At 46.3% G+C, this 14,984-nt stretch overlaps 1 protein-coding gene across 4 annotated transcripts in view; it reads right to left on the bottom strand.

The window, feature by feature from the left end:
• The window catches only part of LOC136664072 (coiled-coil domain-containing protein 148-like), a 115,750-nt gene that overhangs the window by 79,826 nt on the left and 20,940 nt on the right, over positions 1-14,984 (bottom strand). For 2 of the 4 annotated variants that reach the window (XM_066641104.1, XM_066641108.1), the window contains exons 5-7: positions 11,041-11,144; positions 2,452-2,546; positions 232-377 (exon numbers count right to left, since the gene is read on the bottom strand). In XM_066641104.1, coding sequence (XP_066497201.1) covers positions 232-377; positions 2,452-2,546; positions 11,041-11,144 — 345 coding nt within the window. Of the gene's footprint in view, positions 1-231; positions 378-2,451; positions 2,547-11,040; positions 11,145-11,220; positions 11,287-14,984 lie in introns of those variants that run through there. The other 2 variants (XM_066641107.1, XM_066641106.1) reach the window with 2 other exon arrangements.

Here is a 14,984-nt window from a genome sequence, read left to right as displayed (position 1 = left end):
AAATATGTTCCAATTTGTAAATACTCAGGAAACATCAGTCTGTATTTTGCTTAAGTACACATACCACTACCTGGACATAGCATCGTCATCATCATCAACAGCTTGTTTGTACTGTGTGTATGAGTCAGCTCAGAGTCATTTACATACCTGCAGTGTTCACTCACTTTGTGCATTCAGTGTATGAGGATATTAATCAAGGCCTGGCCTCCTGCCTGTGTTGTAATTGTTTACCTGCTGAAGGACTTGCTCACACTCTGCATGCTGATTGGTTGCTGGGGCTACTGATGTCATTCGGTACAGCAGATCCTCTCTCAGTTGGCACACGGGATCCACGGTCGCTAGTTGAAACCCCTCACGCTCCTGCTCCAAACGCAGCTCTAACCGCGTGCACACACACAAACACACACTGAATATCACACAATGACTCAACCAATATACAAACAGTGAATGGTGATTCATACAAACAGACCCCCCCCCACACACACACAAACAAACATCTAATCCACATCACAGACTTCACCTAACAACAATGCATCACTTGATTGGAGCTCCATCAGTAAAAAAAAAACACAGATTCTCTGCTCCACAGCTCAGTGCTATGAGGCTTTTTATTCCTGGGGCCAACACCTGCATTGCACATGGAAGTCCTGGTCTCATGTGCAGCTGAAATGTGGTATCTTTGATTATTAATGAAGCCTATGATTTAAGAAAGAACACGAATAGTTTTTCTGGACCTGGATGAAGCCTAGTCTCGGACTAAACTGGGAAGTCTTCTGTGAATGGTTCATGTGATGCACCAATAAAGTTGTGACTCACGTTTAGTCAGAATAAAAAGATGTAAACACAGCACAAAAACTAAGGAGATGTGTGTTTAGTAGATTATCTCTTTGTTGTAACAGTGCTTCTTGGCAATAAATCTTACACCGTTAGAGCTTGTAAATTTCCCTTTTAAATGGTGCCACATTTGTAAGGAACATCTTGGGCGTGCTGTTGGTGCCAGAGCGACCCACACAACCACGGTGCCTGACTCCAGATTAATGCCAGTTTAAAGAAAGGGATACCATCCCTCAGCAGTGTGTGACCAGGCTGGTGAGCAGCGTGAGGAGGAGGTGGAGGCTGTTGTGGCTGTGTGTTGTTCTTCCACACGCTACTGAGGCTCCTGTTTGTTAAATGAATACATTGTTAAATTGCCAATACGTCTCGATTCTTCAAACTTCAATCATCCACTTCACCACACACCAAACGAGTCAATGACAGAAGAAGCTGTTTGTCTTTGACAGAGAGGATCTGGCAAATTATTCATGGGCGCAACCCACACACAGCTCCACTGCTCCTCCCACAAATGCATGTTCCTTACAAATGTGGCACCATTTAAATGAGAAATTACCAGGCTCCAATGGTGTACGATTTATTGCCAAGAAGCATTGCTACAACAAAGGAATAATCTACAAACACACATTTCCTTTCTATTTGTGCTGTGTATTAATATTAATATTCATTCATTCATTATCTGTAACCCTTATCCAGTTCAGGGTCACGGTGGGTCCAGAGCCTACCTGGAATCATTGGGCGCAAGGTGGGAATACACCCTGGAGGGGGCGCCAGTCATTCACAGGGCAACACACACACACACACACACATTCACACTGTGGGAGGAAACCCATGCAGACACAGGGAGAACACACCACACTTCTCATAGACAGTCACCCAGAGGAAACCCACGCAGACACAGGGAGAACACACCACACTCCTCACAGACAGTCACCAGGAGGAAACCCACGCGGACACAGGGAGAACACACCACACTCCTCACAGACAGTCACCAGGAGGAAACCCACACAGACACAGAGAGAACACCCCACACTCCTCACAGACAGTCACCCGAAGGCAACCCACGCAGACACAGGGAGAACACACCACACTCCTCACAGACAGTCACCAGGAGGAAACCCACACAGACACAGAGAGAACACACCACACTTCTCACAGACAGTCACCCGGAGGAAACCCACACAGACACAGAGAGAACACACCACACTCCTCACAGACAGTCACCCGGAGGAAACCCACGCAGACACAGAGAGAGCACACCACACTCCTCACAGACAGTCACCCGGAGGAAACCCACGCAGACACAGAGAGAGCACACCACACTCCTCACAGACAGTCACCCGGAGGAAACCCACGCAGACACAGAGAGAACACACCACACTCCTCACAGACAGTCACCTGGAGGAAACCCACACAGACACAGGGAGAACACACCACACTCCTCACAGACAGTCACCCGGAGGAAACCCACACAGACACAGAGAGAACACACCACACTCCTCACAGACAGTCACCCGGAGCGGGCCCCTGGAGCTGTGTGACTCCAACACTACCTGCTGCGCCAACGTGCCACCCCTAATGTTAATATTATTATTATTAATAATATATTAACACATTTACCATATTCCAGTAGCTCACTCAGAATATCTCCATCTTCTTGGTCCACCAGCCTGCTTCTGGTCAGGAAGTTACTGATGTCTGCTTCAGCTTTCTCCCTGAAATGAGTTAAACGTGTATCAGGAGCTGCCCCTCAATGCCCCAGACGCTTCAGACCTGGCTCTCACAGTGTGTGGTGAATCTCAACATTGGGACTGCAGTGGTTTTGTGATGTTAAAGTGTTCTTGTGGTTTGAAACCTCTGTTACTGCAGTCTACCTGTTGCTAAGATCTTTGACGGAGCTTTTACAGACACTGTAACAAAAGAGCTGACATCGTGAAGGCACTTTGTCACCGAGAGGCTTTTCGGTGCAGTTAAACGATGGAGTGAGAGCAGGTTTTCACTCTTAGCCCTGGGTATGACTACACACATTAAATCACAACCCCAGCTCCCAAAACACCTGACTGAGCTCATCAGATAATTAGCAAATGCTTTTAAGTTGAACCCTTATCAATAACCTTATCCCAACTGTAGCAAAGAGCATGGTGTTGTTCACTATGAATAATTCTCAGGGAACCTGCATTCACAAGCAGAAAGAAGGTATTTTTCTATTCGACTCTTGTGCACACAGTGCTGTTTTGCATGTTTGTTATTCACTGACAAGGAATAAACGAACAAAGTCGGAAGTGCAGCCTTGAACTGTTTGATAAGCAAAGTAAATTGTAAAAGCAAAACTGTTGCCTCACAACACCACAGAATGCACATTAGCAGCCTGCAAAAAAAGTTAAAGGCAAACTCAAAGTGAACTTTACTGTTATTCCTTCCTTCTAAGACTTTAAAGCAGTTCCATTTAAAGCAGAAAAACAACAAGAGTGTAAAAGGAAATAAAGCCATTAAATTCAATAGGCCGATAGATTATTGAGCACACTGTATACTACACAACAAGTAAATAAAACAATAAATAAATAAATAAATAAAAACACGCAGCAGTTGTATATTGTGCATATTTTTAGAGGGACACTGAAAATAGTTCATTACCAATAAATAAATAAATAAAAAATAGTAATATTAGTTGGTAGTGAGATTTCCAACACGTTTCACCACCGGACTCTACAGCAGATAGTGAAGAGGATCTATGGGATCTCTCTCCCCTTTATTAGAGGCATACAGACCACACAATACATCCACAAAGCCACTAACATTGAGAGTGATCCCACCAACCTTTCACACAAAATCTTTCCTCTGCTGTTTGGCAGAAGGAACAGCAATAATTGGGCCATCGCAGTCAAACACTGTAGCAGCTCCTTTCCGGACACCATCAGCCTCCTAAACACTCAGAACTGAACAGAGGCCTCCACCCCCCCCCCCCCCCCCCCCCACCCCAATCATACACACACTGCATGTGTCGCACCCCATTCTACCTCGCACACTGTCGCTGTCCAAAGAAAAGCATGTATATATGAATGGACCAATAGAAATGCTCCAAAATTACTTGGAATTAAAATATACATTCATTCATTTATTCATTCGTTGTCTGTAATCCTTATCCAGTTCAGAGTCACTGTGGGTTCATAGCCTACCTGGAATCACTGGGCACAAGGCTGGAACACACCCTGGAGGGGGCGCCAGTCCTTCACAGGGCGACACACACATTCACACTCACACCTACGGACACTTTTGAGTCTACAGGCGTGTGGAGTGTTCTCTCTGTGTCTGTGTGGGTTTCCTCCGGGTGACTGTCTGTGAGGAGTGTGGTGTGTTCTCCCTGTGTCTGCGTGGGTTTCCTCCGGATGACTGTCTGTGAGGAGTGTGGTGTGTTCTCTCTGCGTCTGCGTGGGTTTCCTCCGGGTGACTGTCTGTGAGGAGTGTGGTGTGTTCTCCCTGTGTCTGCGTGGGTTTCCTCCGGATGACTGTCTGTGAGGAGTGTGGTGTGTTCTCTCTGTGTCTGTGTGGGTTTCCTCCGGATGACTGTCTGTGAGGAGTGTGGTGTGTTCTCTCTGTGTCTGCGTGGGTTTCCTCCGAGTGACTGTCTGTGAGGAGTGTGGTGTGTTCTCTCTGTGTCTGCGTGGGTTTCCTCCGGATGACTGTCTGTGAGGAGTGTGGTGTGTTCTCCCTGTGTCTGCGTGGGTTTCCTCCGGGTGCTCTCGTTTCCTCCCATGCTCCAAAACCACACGTTGCAGGTGGATTGGAGACTCAGAAGTGTCCGTAGGTGTGAGTGTGTAAGTGAATGTGTGAGTGTGTGTTGCTGTGAAGGACTGGCGCCCCCTCCAGGTTGTGTTCCTGCCTTGCACCAAGTGATTCCGGGTAGGCTCTGGACCCACCGCGACCCTGAACTGAATAAGCACTTACTTGAAAAAGCAGTGTTGGATGTCTTGCCTAAATATTTTTACTGGTATAGTGAGGCGTTACTCATAATTACTATATATTATTATTATATATACTAAAATATTAAATTTTTACTATGGCATTTATTTGCATTATGGTGTTGAGTAGGGAAATGAAGTGTAGGCTAGTATTTGGAAGTCTGAAAGTGTAAAGGGTTAAGTGGACGTTTCAAAGCACGAGGGGGGACTACAGCAGCGGCTCTTAAAAACACTGCAGCAGAGCTACTGGAAAACTTTCTTCTGCTGCATACAGCATGATAGCATTAATAAATTGGATGTCAGGGTTTGTCGGAGTGTGTGTGTGTGTGTGTGTGTGTGCTCATGCCATTTGCTCGTTACTGAATCCCACATGTATGCACCCCATTAACCTTGCCTGACTCACACATGCTCATTACCCCAAAGCTATCACTGTCCTTCTCTATTTGCTTACCGCTACAGGCCTGCAGGGGTCTCTCTCTCTCTCTCTCTCTCTCTCTCTCTTACACACACACACACACACACACACACACACCATCAATAGTTACTTATTTACATCATCAAATCCTGTGTTACATCCCTAGCTCTAATCAGATTCTGCAATCTCAGGACCTTAATGTAATAATGGCTGATAAACAAACTACATAATACCTAAACTACCTAAGAAACTACATTCGGCTACCTAATATTAGCTGTTTGGTTCAGCATTAACAAGCCTGTTGGGGGTTGAGGGGGTGTAATAATAATAAAATACCACCCCCTCCCATTCCAAGTATCTGCTTTTAAATGTTTGTAGTTCCACCACCTTAAATAATTAGAACTGTTAAAGTGTTAAAGTTAAATTAATTAAGTGATCTATCCATCGAGTGATTATAATTTAAAATGCATTGAAAAATTGTACTCAATTAAACAATTCAAATTTTTTCCAAAATGTATTCTTCTTGAGTTTGTGAAACTTTAAAGTTTTTGATTTTGCTGAGTCAGGTTTATGGTTTTTAAGTCAAAATACTGTAGCTGTGTGTGATTGACTTACAATGTGTCTGAAGTCATGGGGCACAACAGACAGCAGAGTCCTGGGGATGTGGGTGCAAAACCCCGATCGGGTCATTGCCTTGTAGAGTTTGGGAGGACACACTCTATCAGATTAAAACTGGTACATGAACTGGCCTTTAAAAAATGTCCATAGGTGTGAGTGTGTGATGGATTGCCATCTGAGTTATAGCCAATGAAGCCATTCATTAATTTATGCTTAGGCTAGAAGAACTCATGCATAATAAGTTCAGAAAGCAGTGGTTCAGGGTCACAGTGGGTCCGGAGCCTACCCAGAATCACTGGGCGTAAGGCAGGAAAACACTCTGGAAGGGGCGCCAGTCCTTCACAGGGTGACACACACTCACACATTCACTCACACCTTTTGAGTTACCAATCCACCTACCAATGTGTGTTTTCGGGAGGAAACCGGAGCACCCGGAGGAAAGCCACGCAGACAAAGAGAGAACACACCACACTCCTCACAGACACTCACCCGGAGGAAACCCACGCAGACACAGAGAGAACACACCACACTCCTCACAGACAGTCACCTGGAGGAAACCCACGCAGACACAGAAAGAACACACCACACTCCTCACAGACAGTCACCTGGAGGAAACCCACGCAGACACAGAGAGAACACACCACACTCCTCACAGACAGTCACCTGGAGAAAACCCACGCAGACACAGGGAGAACACACCACACTCCTCACAGACAGTCACCCGGAGGAAACCCACGCAGACACAGGGAGAACACACCACACTCCTCACAGACAGTCACCCGAAGGAAACCCACGCAGACACAGGGAGAACACACCACACTCCTCACAGACAGTCACCTGGAGGAAACCCACGCAGACACAGAGAGAACACACCACACTCCTCACAGACAGTCACCCGGAGGAAACCCACGCAGACAGAGAGAGAACACACCACACTCCTCACAGACAGTCACCCGGAGGAAACCCACGCAGACACAGAGAGAACACACCACACTCCTCACAGACAGTCACCTGGAGGAAACCCACGCAGACACAGGGAGAACACACCACACTCCTCACAGACAGTCACCCGGAGGAAACCCACGCAGACACAGGGAGAACACACCACACTCCTCACAGACAGTCACCCGAAGGAAACCCATGCAGACACAGGGAGAACACAGCACACTCCTCACAGACAGTCACCTGGAGGAAACCCACACAGACACGGAGAGAACACACCACACTCCTCACAGACAGTCACCCAAAGGAAACCCACGCAGACACAGGGAGAACACACCACACTCCTCACAGACAGTCACCTGGAGGAAACCCACGCAGACACAGGGAGAACACACCACACTCCTCACAGACAGTCACCTGGAGGAAACCCACGCAGACACAGGGAGAACACACCACACTCCTCACAGACAGTCACCCAGAGGAAACCCACGCAGACACAGGGAGAACACACCACACTCCACAGACAGTCACCCGGAGTAAACCCATGCAGATACAGAGAGAACACACCACACTCCTCACAGACAGTCACTCAGAGGAAACCCACACAGACACAGGGAGAACACACCACACTCCTCACAGACAGTCACCCGGAGGAAACCCACACAGACACAGAGAGAACACACCACACTCCTCACAGACAGTCACCCGAAGGAAACCCACGCAGACACAGGGAGAACACACCACACTCCTCACAGACAGTCACCCGGAGGAAACCCACGCAGACACAGGGAGAACACACCACACTCCTCACAGACAGTCACCTGGAGGAAACCCACGCAGACACAGGGAGAACACACCACACTCCTCACAGACAGTCACCCGAAGGAAACCCAAAAAGACACAGGGAGAACACAGTTCAGACAACTTTCAATATTTATTTAAATAAATGTATAGCACTTAAGAGCACTACCAGAAAAAACCAATAACAGTGAAAATCAATTATTAGTTTTAAACCACCTTAAGAAGATGAGGTATTCTCGTATGTTGACACGTCCATACATTAATTTAAACCCAATATTGCAAATGCATAAATACCCCATAAAGAGTAAAAGCATATATATCCAGGTGGCTGCCGTATAAACCTCTATGAAAGGGCTGTGTCTGACAGCTTAATGTACCATGGTAAAGAACCTCAAAATGGCTTCACCTGGAGCTTTCGCTTTCAAGAGTGTGTGCCCTTATCTCTTATCTCCCTTCTCTTCCCTGAATCTACTTTTCTCTGCCTTTCCTCTTTCGCTGTTTTTATCTCTCCCCCGCCACCACCTCCTCTTATCCACCTCCCCTCTGCTATGTACATTTTCTCTCTCCCTCGCACTCTCCCTCTCCACCTCATCCCAGCTTTTCCTCTCCTCCGGCCAGAAAAATGCAATCAGCGGCCTTGCCTCATCTATCTCGCCCCGTTTTGCCTGAGTGGCCAGGGGAGCAGCTCCGGATCTGCAGCAGAATAAAGTATCTGACTGCCTATGATGACAAGCCTGAGGCTTTTTACTGGAAACTTTAGAGTGTCACCTTCCTCCTGTGAATTACTCCTCCTACAGTTCACAGCTAACTGAACTACAACTCCCAACACCCAACACTGTGAAATTAACAACAGTTCAGCAATTTACGGGGCAAAATCACCTACTGTACGTTTAATACACCCTCAGCGAAGTTCACCTCTTCAGTTTGGCACTGAAGCTGCGAGAACAATACTAAAGCTTATGTCAAAGTCCTTAGAGGAAATCTGTTCGCTCTGTGGCCATGCTGGCAATGCCCTGGGGCTGTTACTTGAACTCAAAAGACCAGGTTCCTGCTGAATTCAATGGGGGAGTGATCTTTAAAAGCCACAGTAATGTTTCAAAAAATACATTTGGAATCACTGGCAAAATGTGACCAAAAAAATTAAAAAAATCTATAAATTGTGTGCAGTTTTTGACTCCAACAACACAAAGCTTTTTTCAGCTTCTTCTTGTTAGTGCACATGTGCATATCTTCATGACGAGGGCAGGCTCTTCCCTTGCAGCTTTACAGCAGGATACCGTTTTTATTAAAGGGCAGGACTTCCTCAGTAAACAGACGCCATGTTGCGCATTATGAGCTTTCCTGTTCTTTCACCAACCAGAAGCCTCCTTCATAATATCTCTGCTTACGTACAACAATTAGCGTTGTGCAAACTGTGATGATACAGAGTGAGCTTGAGTAGATGCAGAAGAATGTAAACCAAAGGGATACTGCGTATATTCTGCATAAAGTTAGCTCCAGTGATTTTATTTTTGTTTGTTTGAAATTTACAAAAGTGAAAATTACAGATTTGAAAGTTAGAAACAAAAATACAAACACTGGAGTGTGGCTCTGACTGATGTCCCATCAGCCTTAAAGAGTCACTTCAAAACAACCTCAGTCTATAGGCCAGAGAACCATACAAACATTCACAGATCAGTTTCTAGTGCATGCTGTTTCCAACTGACCTCCTTAAGCTGATTTATGATTCTCTGTTGATTCAACATAGTGCCCTACACCATTGTGAATGTTTATACTAGTGCATTAGAGTCTTTGTCACAATGCAATTTATGCCACAGCTACACTAGGGCTGAATTTCAAACATCTTCCTCTACACCATGTTGTACACAATGTAGTGGTGTAGTAATATAGTTTAATTCATCTGTATATTGCACTACTTAGGAATTAAGGTGCTATTGGAACAGAGTGCACTTTACATTTAGGGCCAGAAAAGCAACAAATACAGCGCTAGGACTTTGCCCCACGTGTTCCCACTCCTCATATGAATTGGTTCACATTTTGGACTTCCTCGGTTCAGCTTGAACCATGTTCATCTGACCTCAGACCAGTCACATTTGCTGTGGTCTGCACCAAATTGATGCAGTTACATTTTTTGGGAGGGTAAGGCATAAGACTCGCATTGACGCTAGTCATACGGTGTGGGTTCAAAACAGAGGCATAAATTGGCCTTTACCCTTCAGCACATTCCTTTTATACACCCAGGATCCTCCCCTAATTAACTCGGAACATACCACTGTTTAGGTACCAGTGTTAGAGGTGGATTTTTCCAACTTCTAGAAGAAGACCTACTCACAGGTTCCAAATCTTGTATTCATTCATTCATTGTCAGTAACCCGTATCAAGTTCAGGGCGGGGGTGGGTCAGATGTGTACCCAGAATCACTGGGCGCAAGGCAGGAACACACCCTGAAGGGGGCGCCAGTCCTTCACAGGGTGAAGAACACTCACACACTCACACTTACGGACACTTTTGAGTCTCCAATCCACCTACCAACGTGTGTTTTTGGAGCGTGGGAGGAAACCGGAGCACACCCACGCAGACACAGAGAGAACACACCACACTCCTCACAGACAGTCACCCAGAGGAAACCCACACAGACACAGAGAGAACACACCACACTCCTCACAGACAGTCACCCGGAGGAAACCCACGCAGACACAGGGAGAACACACCACACTCCTCACAGACAGTCACCCGGAGGAAACCCACGCAGACACAGGGAGAACACACCACACTCCTCACAGACAGTCACCCGGTGGAAACCCACGCAGACACAGGGAGAACACACCACACTCCTCACAGACAGTCACCCTGAGGAAACCCACGCAGACACAGGGAGAACACACCACACTCCTCACAGACAGTCACCCAGAGGAAACCCACGCAGACACAGAGAGAACACACCACACTCCTCACAGACAGTCACCCGGAGGAAACCCACGCAGACACAGGGAGAACACACCACACTCCTCACAGACAGTCACCCGGAGGAAACCCACGCAGACACAGGGAGAACACACCACACTCCTCACAGACAGTCACCCGGAGGAAACCCACGCAGACACAGGGAGAACACACCACACTCCTCACAGACAGTCAATAGAGATTAATGTTTTTCATCGCGCAGCTACAGTTGGTTTTTCCTGACATTGTAACATATAGTTATTTACAAAATTGACAAAATGAGAAAACAAATCCATGCCTGAAGCTGGCACCAAACATGTCTTGGCTCATTAAATGTATTTGAGCTGAGAAATTGTGTGCTTAGAACTTTCACAGATAAACGTGAAGTGATAAATGATTAGGTTGTTTTAGGTAATGATTCTTTTATTTAAATATAATGTAAGTCAATCTGAAACGGGCAGCTGGATCAGTGTAAATGAATGCATTAGTGAAGGTGGGTAAGGCCCGATGACCTGTGATTAGGTGTCTTACCTGGCCCTGTCCAGTCTGTGAGCCTCAGCGGTCCATACATGTTTGTGTTGCCTCATAAGGCTGCTCTCTTTTCTCTCCTGAGCTGCACGCAGGGTCTTTCGCACCTGAAACAGAGCAAGCATTCAGACAATTTGTCTGTCAAAAACCCTCTATAATATTCATCATTTCCCTCCTTCTGACCTCAGGACTTCAGCCGAACCAGGTATTATTCGTGTGGCAGCAGTGACTTCAGTGTCCCTTCGTTAAAACTAAGTACACTATGACAAACTGGTCAAGTCAGAAACTTGAAGTCGCACCCACGCTGGTGCTTAACTGTGCACATTCTTTGTAGAAAAGCACAGCCAAAAGAATGGAATGCAGTGGTTGAGCTCCGCCCAGTACGTTTGGGATGAGTTAGAGTGATGTTTGTGATCCAGAACTAATCATCCAACACTGACACCTCACTTTACTAATGCTCTTATGACCGAATGCATCCAAGGGCCAACTCTAGCCATCGCTGCAGTATTCATGAAGCTGACCTGATCCAGACTGGTTCATGAATGGAAAGTCTGCTGTATTCACTTCTGCAGCCCACATCCTCAAAGAGCTGTCCAGCCAGACTGCTCTCAGCCTGTTAAGATGAGCCTTTAAATAAGTCTCCAGATCTGGACACCGACACAGAGTGAAGGACATATTGACCCATAAGCCCAGAGGATGGAAAGGCAGCGCTACTGGCTAACCAATACATCTCCAAACACTCAGGAGTATTCAGCACCACGGCTCTGTATCAGTGTGCGCTTTCCTCCATGAATCCATCTGCTTCTGTCCAACTGTTCACCACCTTCCTTTCCTCTGAAGCAGCTTCTTTTAAAAAAGGCATTATTGTAGTCAATTATGGTTAAATGTGGAGGTCGAGGCGACCGCCTAATATTCCAGAGAATGTAAAGTGCTTCGGATGTCTAGAAAAACACAACGTAAATATAACTATCATTCTTTTTTTTCAATTAGAAAAGATATTCGCAGCGTCCTTTACAATTAGTATTATGTGAAGTACATGATCATAATGTCATTACCTCATACATTTATTCATTGTCTGTAACCCTTATACAGTTCAGGGTCGTGGTGGGTCCAGGGCCTACCCAGAATCACTGGGTGCAAGTCAGGAACACGCCCTGGAGGGGCGCCACACACTCATACGTTCACTCACACCTACAGACATGTTTGAGTCTCCAATCCACCTACCTACGTGTGTTTTTGGAGCGTAGGAGGAAAACCCATGCAGACACAGGGAGAACACACCACACTCCTCACAGACAGTCACCCGGAGGAAACCCACGCAGACACAGGGAGAACACACCACACTCCTCACAGACAGTCACCCGGAGGAAACCCACGCAGACACAGGGAGAACACACCGCACTCCTCACAGACATTCACCCAGAGGAAACCCACGCAGACACAGGGAGAACACACCACACTCCTCACAGACAGTCACCCGGAGGAAACCCACACAGACACAGGGAGAACACACCACACTCCTCACAGACAGTCACCCGGAGGAAACCCACGCAGACACAGGGAGAACACACCACACTCCTCACAGACAGTCACCCGGAGGAAACCCACACAGACACAGAGAGAACACACCACACTCCTCACAGACAGTCACTCGGAGGAAACCCACGCAGACACAGGGAGAACACACCACACTCCTTACAGACAGTCACCCGGAGGAAACCCACACAGACACGGAGAGAACACACCACACTCCTCACAGACAGTCACTCGGAGGAAACCCACGCAGACACAGGGAGAACACACCACACTCCTCACAGACAGTCACCCGGAGCGGGACTCGAACCCACAACCTTCAGGACCCTGGAGCTGTGTGACTGCGACACCTACCTGCTGCACCACCGTGCCGCCCTGTATTAATTTGTTAAAAACAGACTACATAATGTTGTTTCTGACATTGTATAAAATATTGATATATAATCGACCTGTAAATGGCAATCAGGTGTTTGCTGCTATATTAATGTTTACAGTCAGGAATAATTCACCTATAAAGTCCTCCAGATGGATGCCATTGGTAAAATATGAATGACATTACATGCACATCAAACAACACAGTGACTATCAGATCTAAACAGTTTTCTGTTGGTTCAAATGGTCATGCAAACAGCATCCTTTGATTTTGTAGATCAGACAGATGCCATTTAAGACCTATAATTAACAAACCTGGATTTTAGCACATTATACAAGCTTTTAATCTCATTCATGACCCTGATCAGTTTTTCACATCTTCGTTCAACCTTTGTCCATGTACACAAACACAACTGGATACCGACATTTATTATAAACACTCTGATAAACATAACACAGCAGGAGGATTTAATTTGACATCAGATGCTGGGATATTAGGTGAATTAAGTGGTGAGTTACTAGGGAATGATCGAGATTAATGATCTGTTATTAGAAAGACTAAATATGAGTTGCTTTTGATTTCCTGTAATTATGAAATGTGCATAAATCTAGACAGCGCCATATGTATATTGTACAGTGTCAAGCAATTTTAAGCACGTGAGCAATAAGCAAGCTGATCACGGGTCCTAAAGTGTATACACCAGCTTCAGAGGACTTGTTGGCCCCAGTAAAAAATGTAATAGGTATCTTAACCCAATGCTGTGGCTGATCATTCATTCATTCATTCATTCATTCATTATCTGTAACCCTTATCCAATTCAGGGTCGCGGTGGGTCCAGAGCCTACCTGGAATCATTGGGCGCAAGGTGGGAATACGCCCTGGAGGGGGCGCCAGTCCTTCACAGGCAAACACAGACACACTCACATTCACTCACACCTACGGACACTGTTGAGTCGTCAGTCCATCTGCAACGTGTGTTTTTGGACTGTGGGAGGAAACCGGAGCACCCGGAGGAAACCCACACAGACACAGAGAGAACACACCACACTCCTCACAGACAGTCACCCGGAAGAAACCCACGTAGACACAGAGAGAACACACCACACTCCTCACAGACAGTCACCCGGAGGAAACCCACACAGACACAGAGAGAACACACCACACTCCTCACAGACAGTCACCCGGAAGAAACCCACGTAGACACAGAGAGAACACACCACACTCCTCACAGACAGTCACCCGGAGGAAACCCACACAGACACAGGGAGAACACACCACACTCCTCACAGACAGTCACCCGGAGCGTGAATCAAACCCACAACCTCCAGGCCCCTGGAGCTGTGTGACTGCGACAATACCTGCTGCGCCACCGTGCCGCCCCGTGGCTGATCTGCTATATTTTATATTAAGAATACCAGTCTAAATTATCACTAAAATTAAGGCCTTGATTATTCTCTACCGGGTCAAACCAGAGCAGAGCAAGGCCTAGTTCTGTAATACTGTTACTCAGTGTGAGGAAAAACTGCTATAATCTGAGACAATCAGTCCTACACCCCTCCCTCTCCATCTCACACACACACACACACACACACACACACACACAAGGAGAGACTAGGAATGATGACATCACCACAGTTCACAGATATTCTCTGATCAGATAAAGAGTGTAGCAGTACACAAAGGTTCATGACCTTGTGTCTACAAGGCCTTGGCAAGTCCCCTACTGGGAGGGTGGTGGGTGACAGTCACGAGATGTGAGATATGATTATACCAGAGTACAAAGGGGAAAAAAAAACACTGCTGCTGCTGTAACATTTTACAAAGTGAAGTACAAGGTGATTACAGAAAAACATGGGCTTAGCCCTTTCAAAGGGAATTTCAGAGTTTTCTTTTTGGGTTATTCCTTTTTGTCCTACAACCAAAGAGCTGTGTGTGTGTGTGTGTGTGTGTGTGTGTGTGTTGCTGTACATTTCAAGCTGTAGAAAAGACAGAAGTGAATGTTTCAACAAAACAGAAGTAACACATTTAAAGGCTACTAATA

Source organism: Hoplias malabaricus, chromosome 12 (genome assembly GCF_029633855.1).
Source record: "Hoplias malabaricus isolate fHopMal1 chromosome 12, fHopMal1.hap1, whole genome shotgun sequence".
Classification (NCBI taxonomy): domain Eukaryota; kingdom Metazoa; phylum Chordata; class Actinopteri; order Characiformes; family Erythrinidae; genus Hoplias; species Hoplias malabaricus.
Note: the sequence above shows the minus strand (reverse complement) of the source record. Positions and strands in the feature narration are given on the sequence as shown.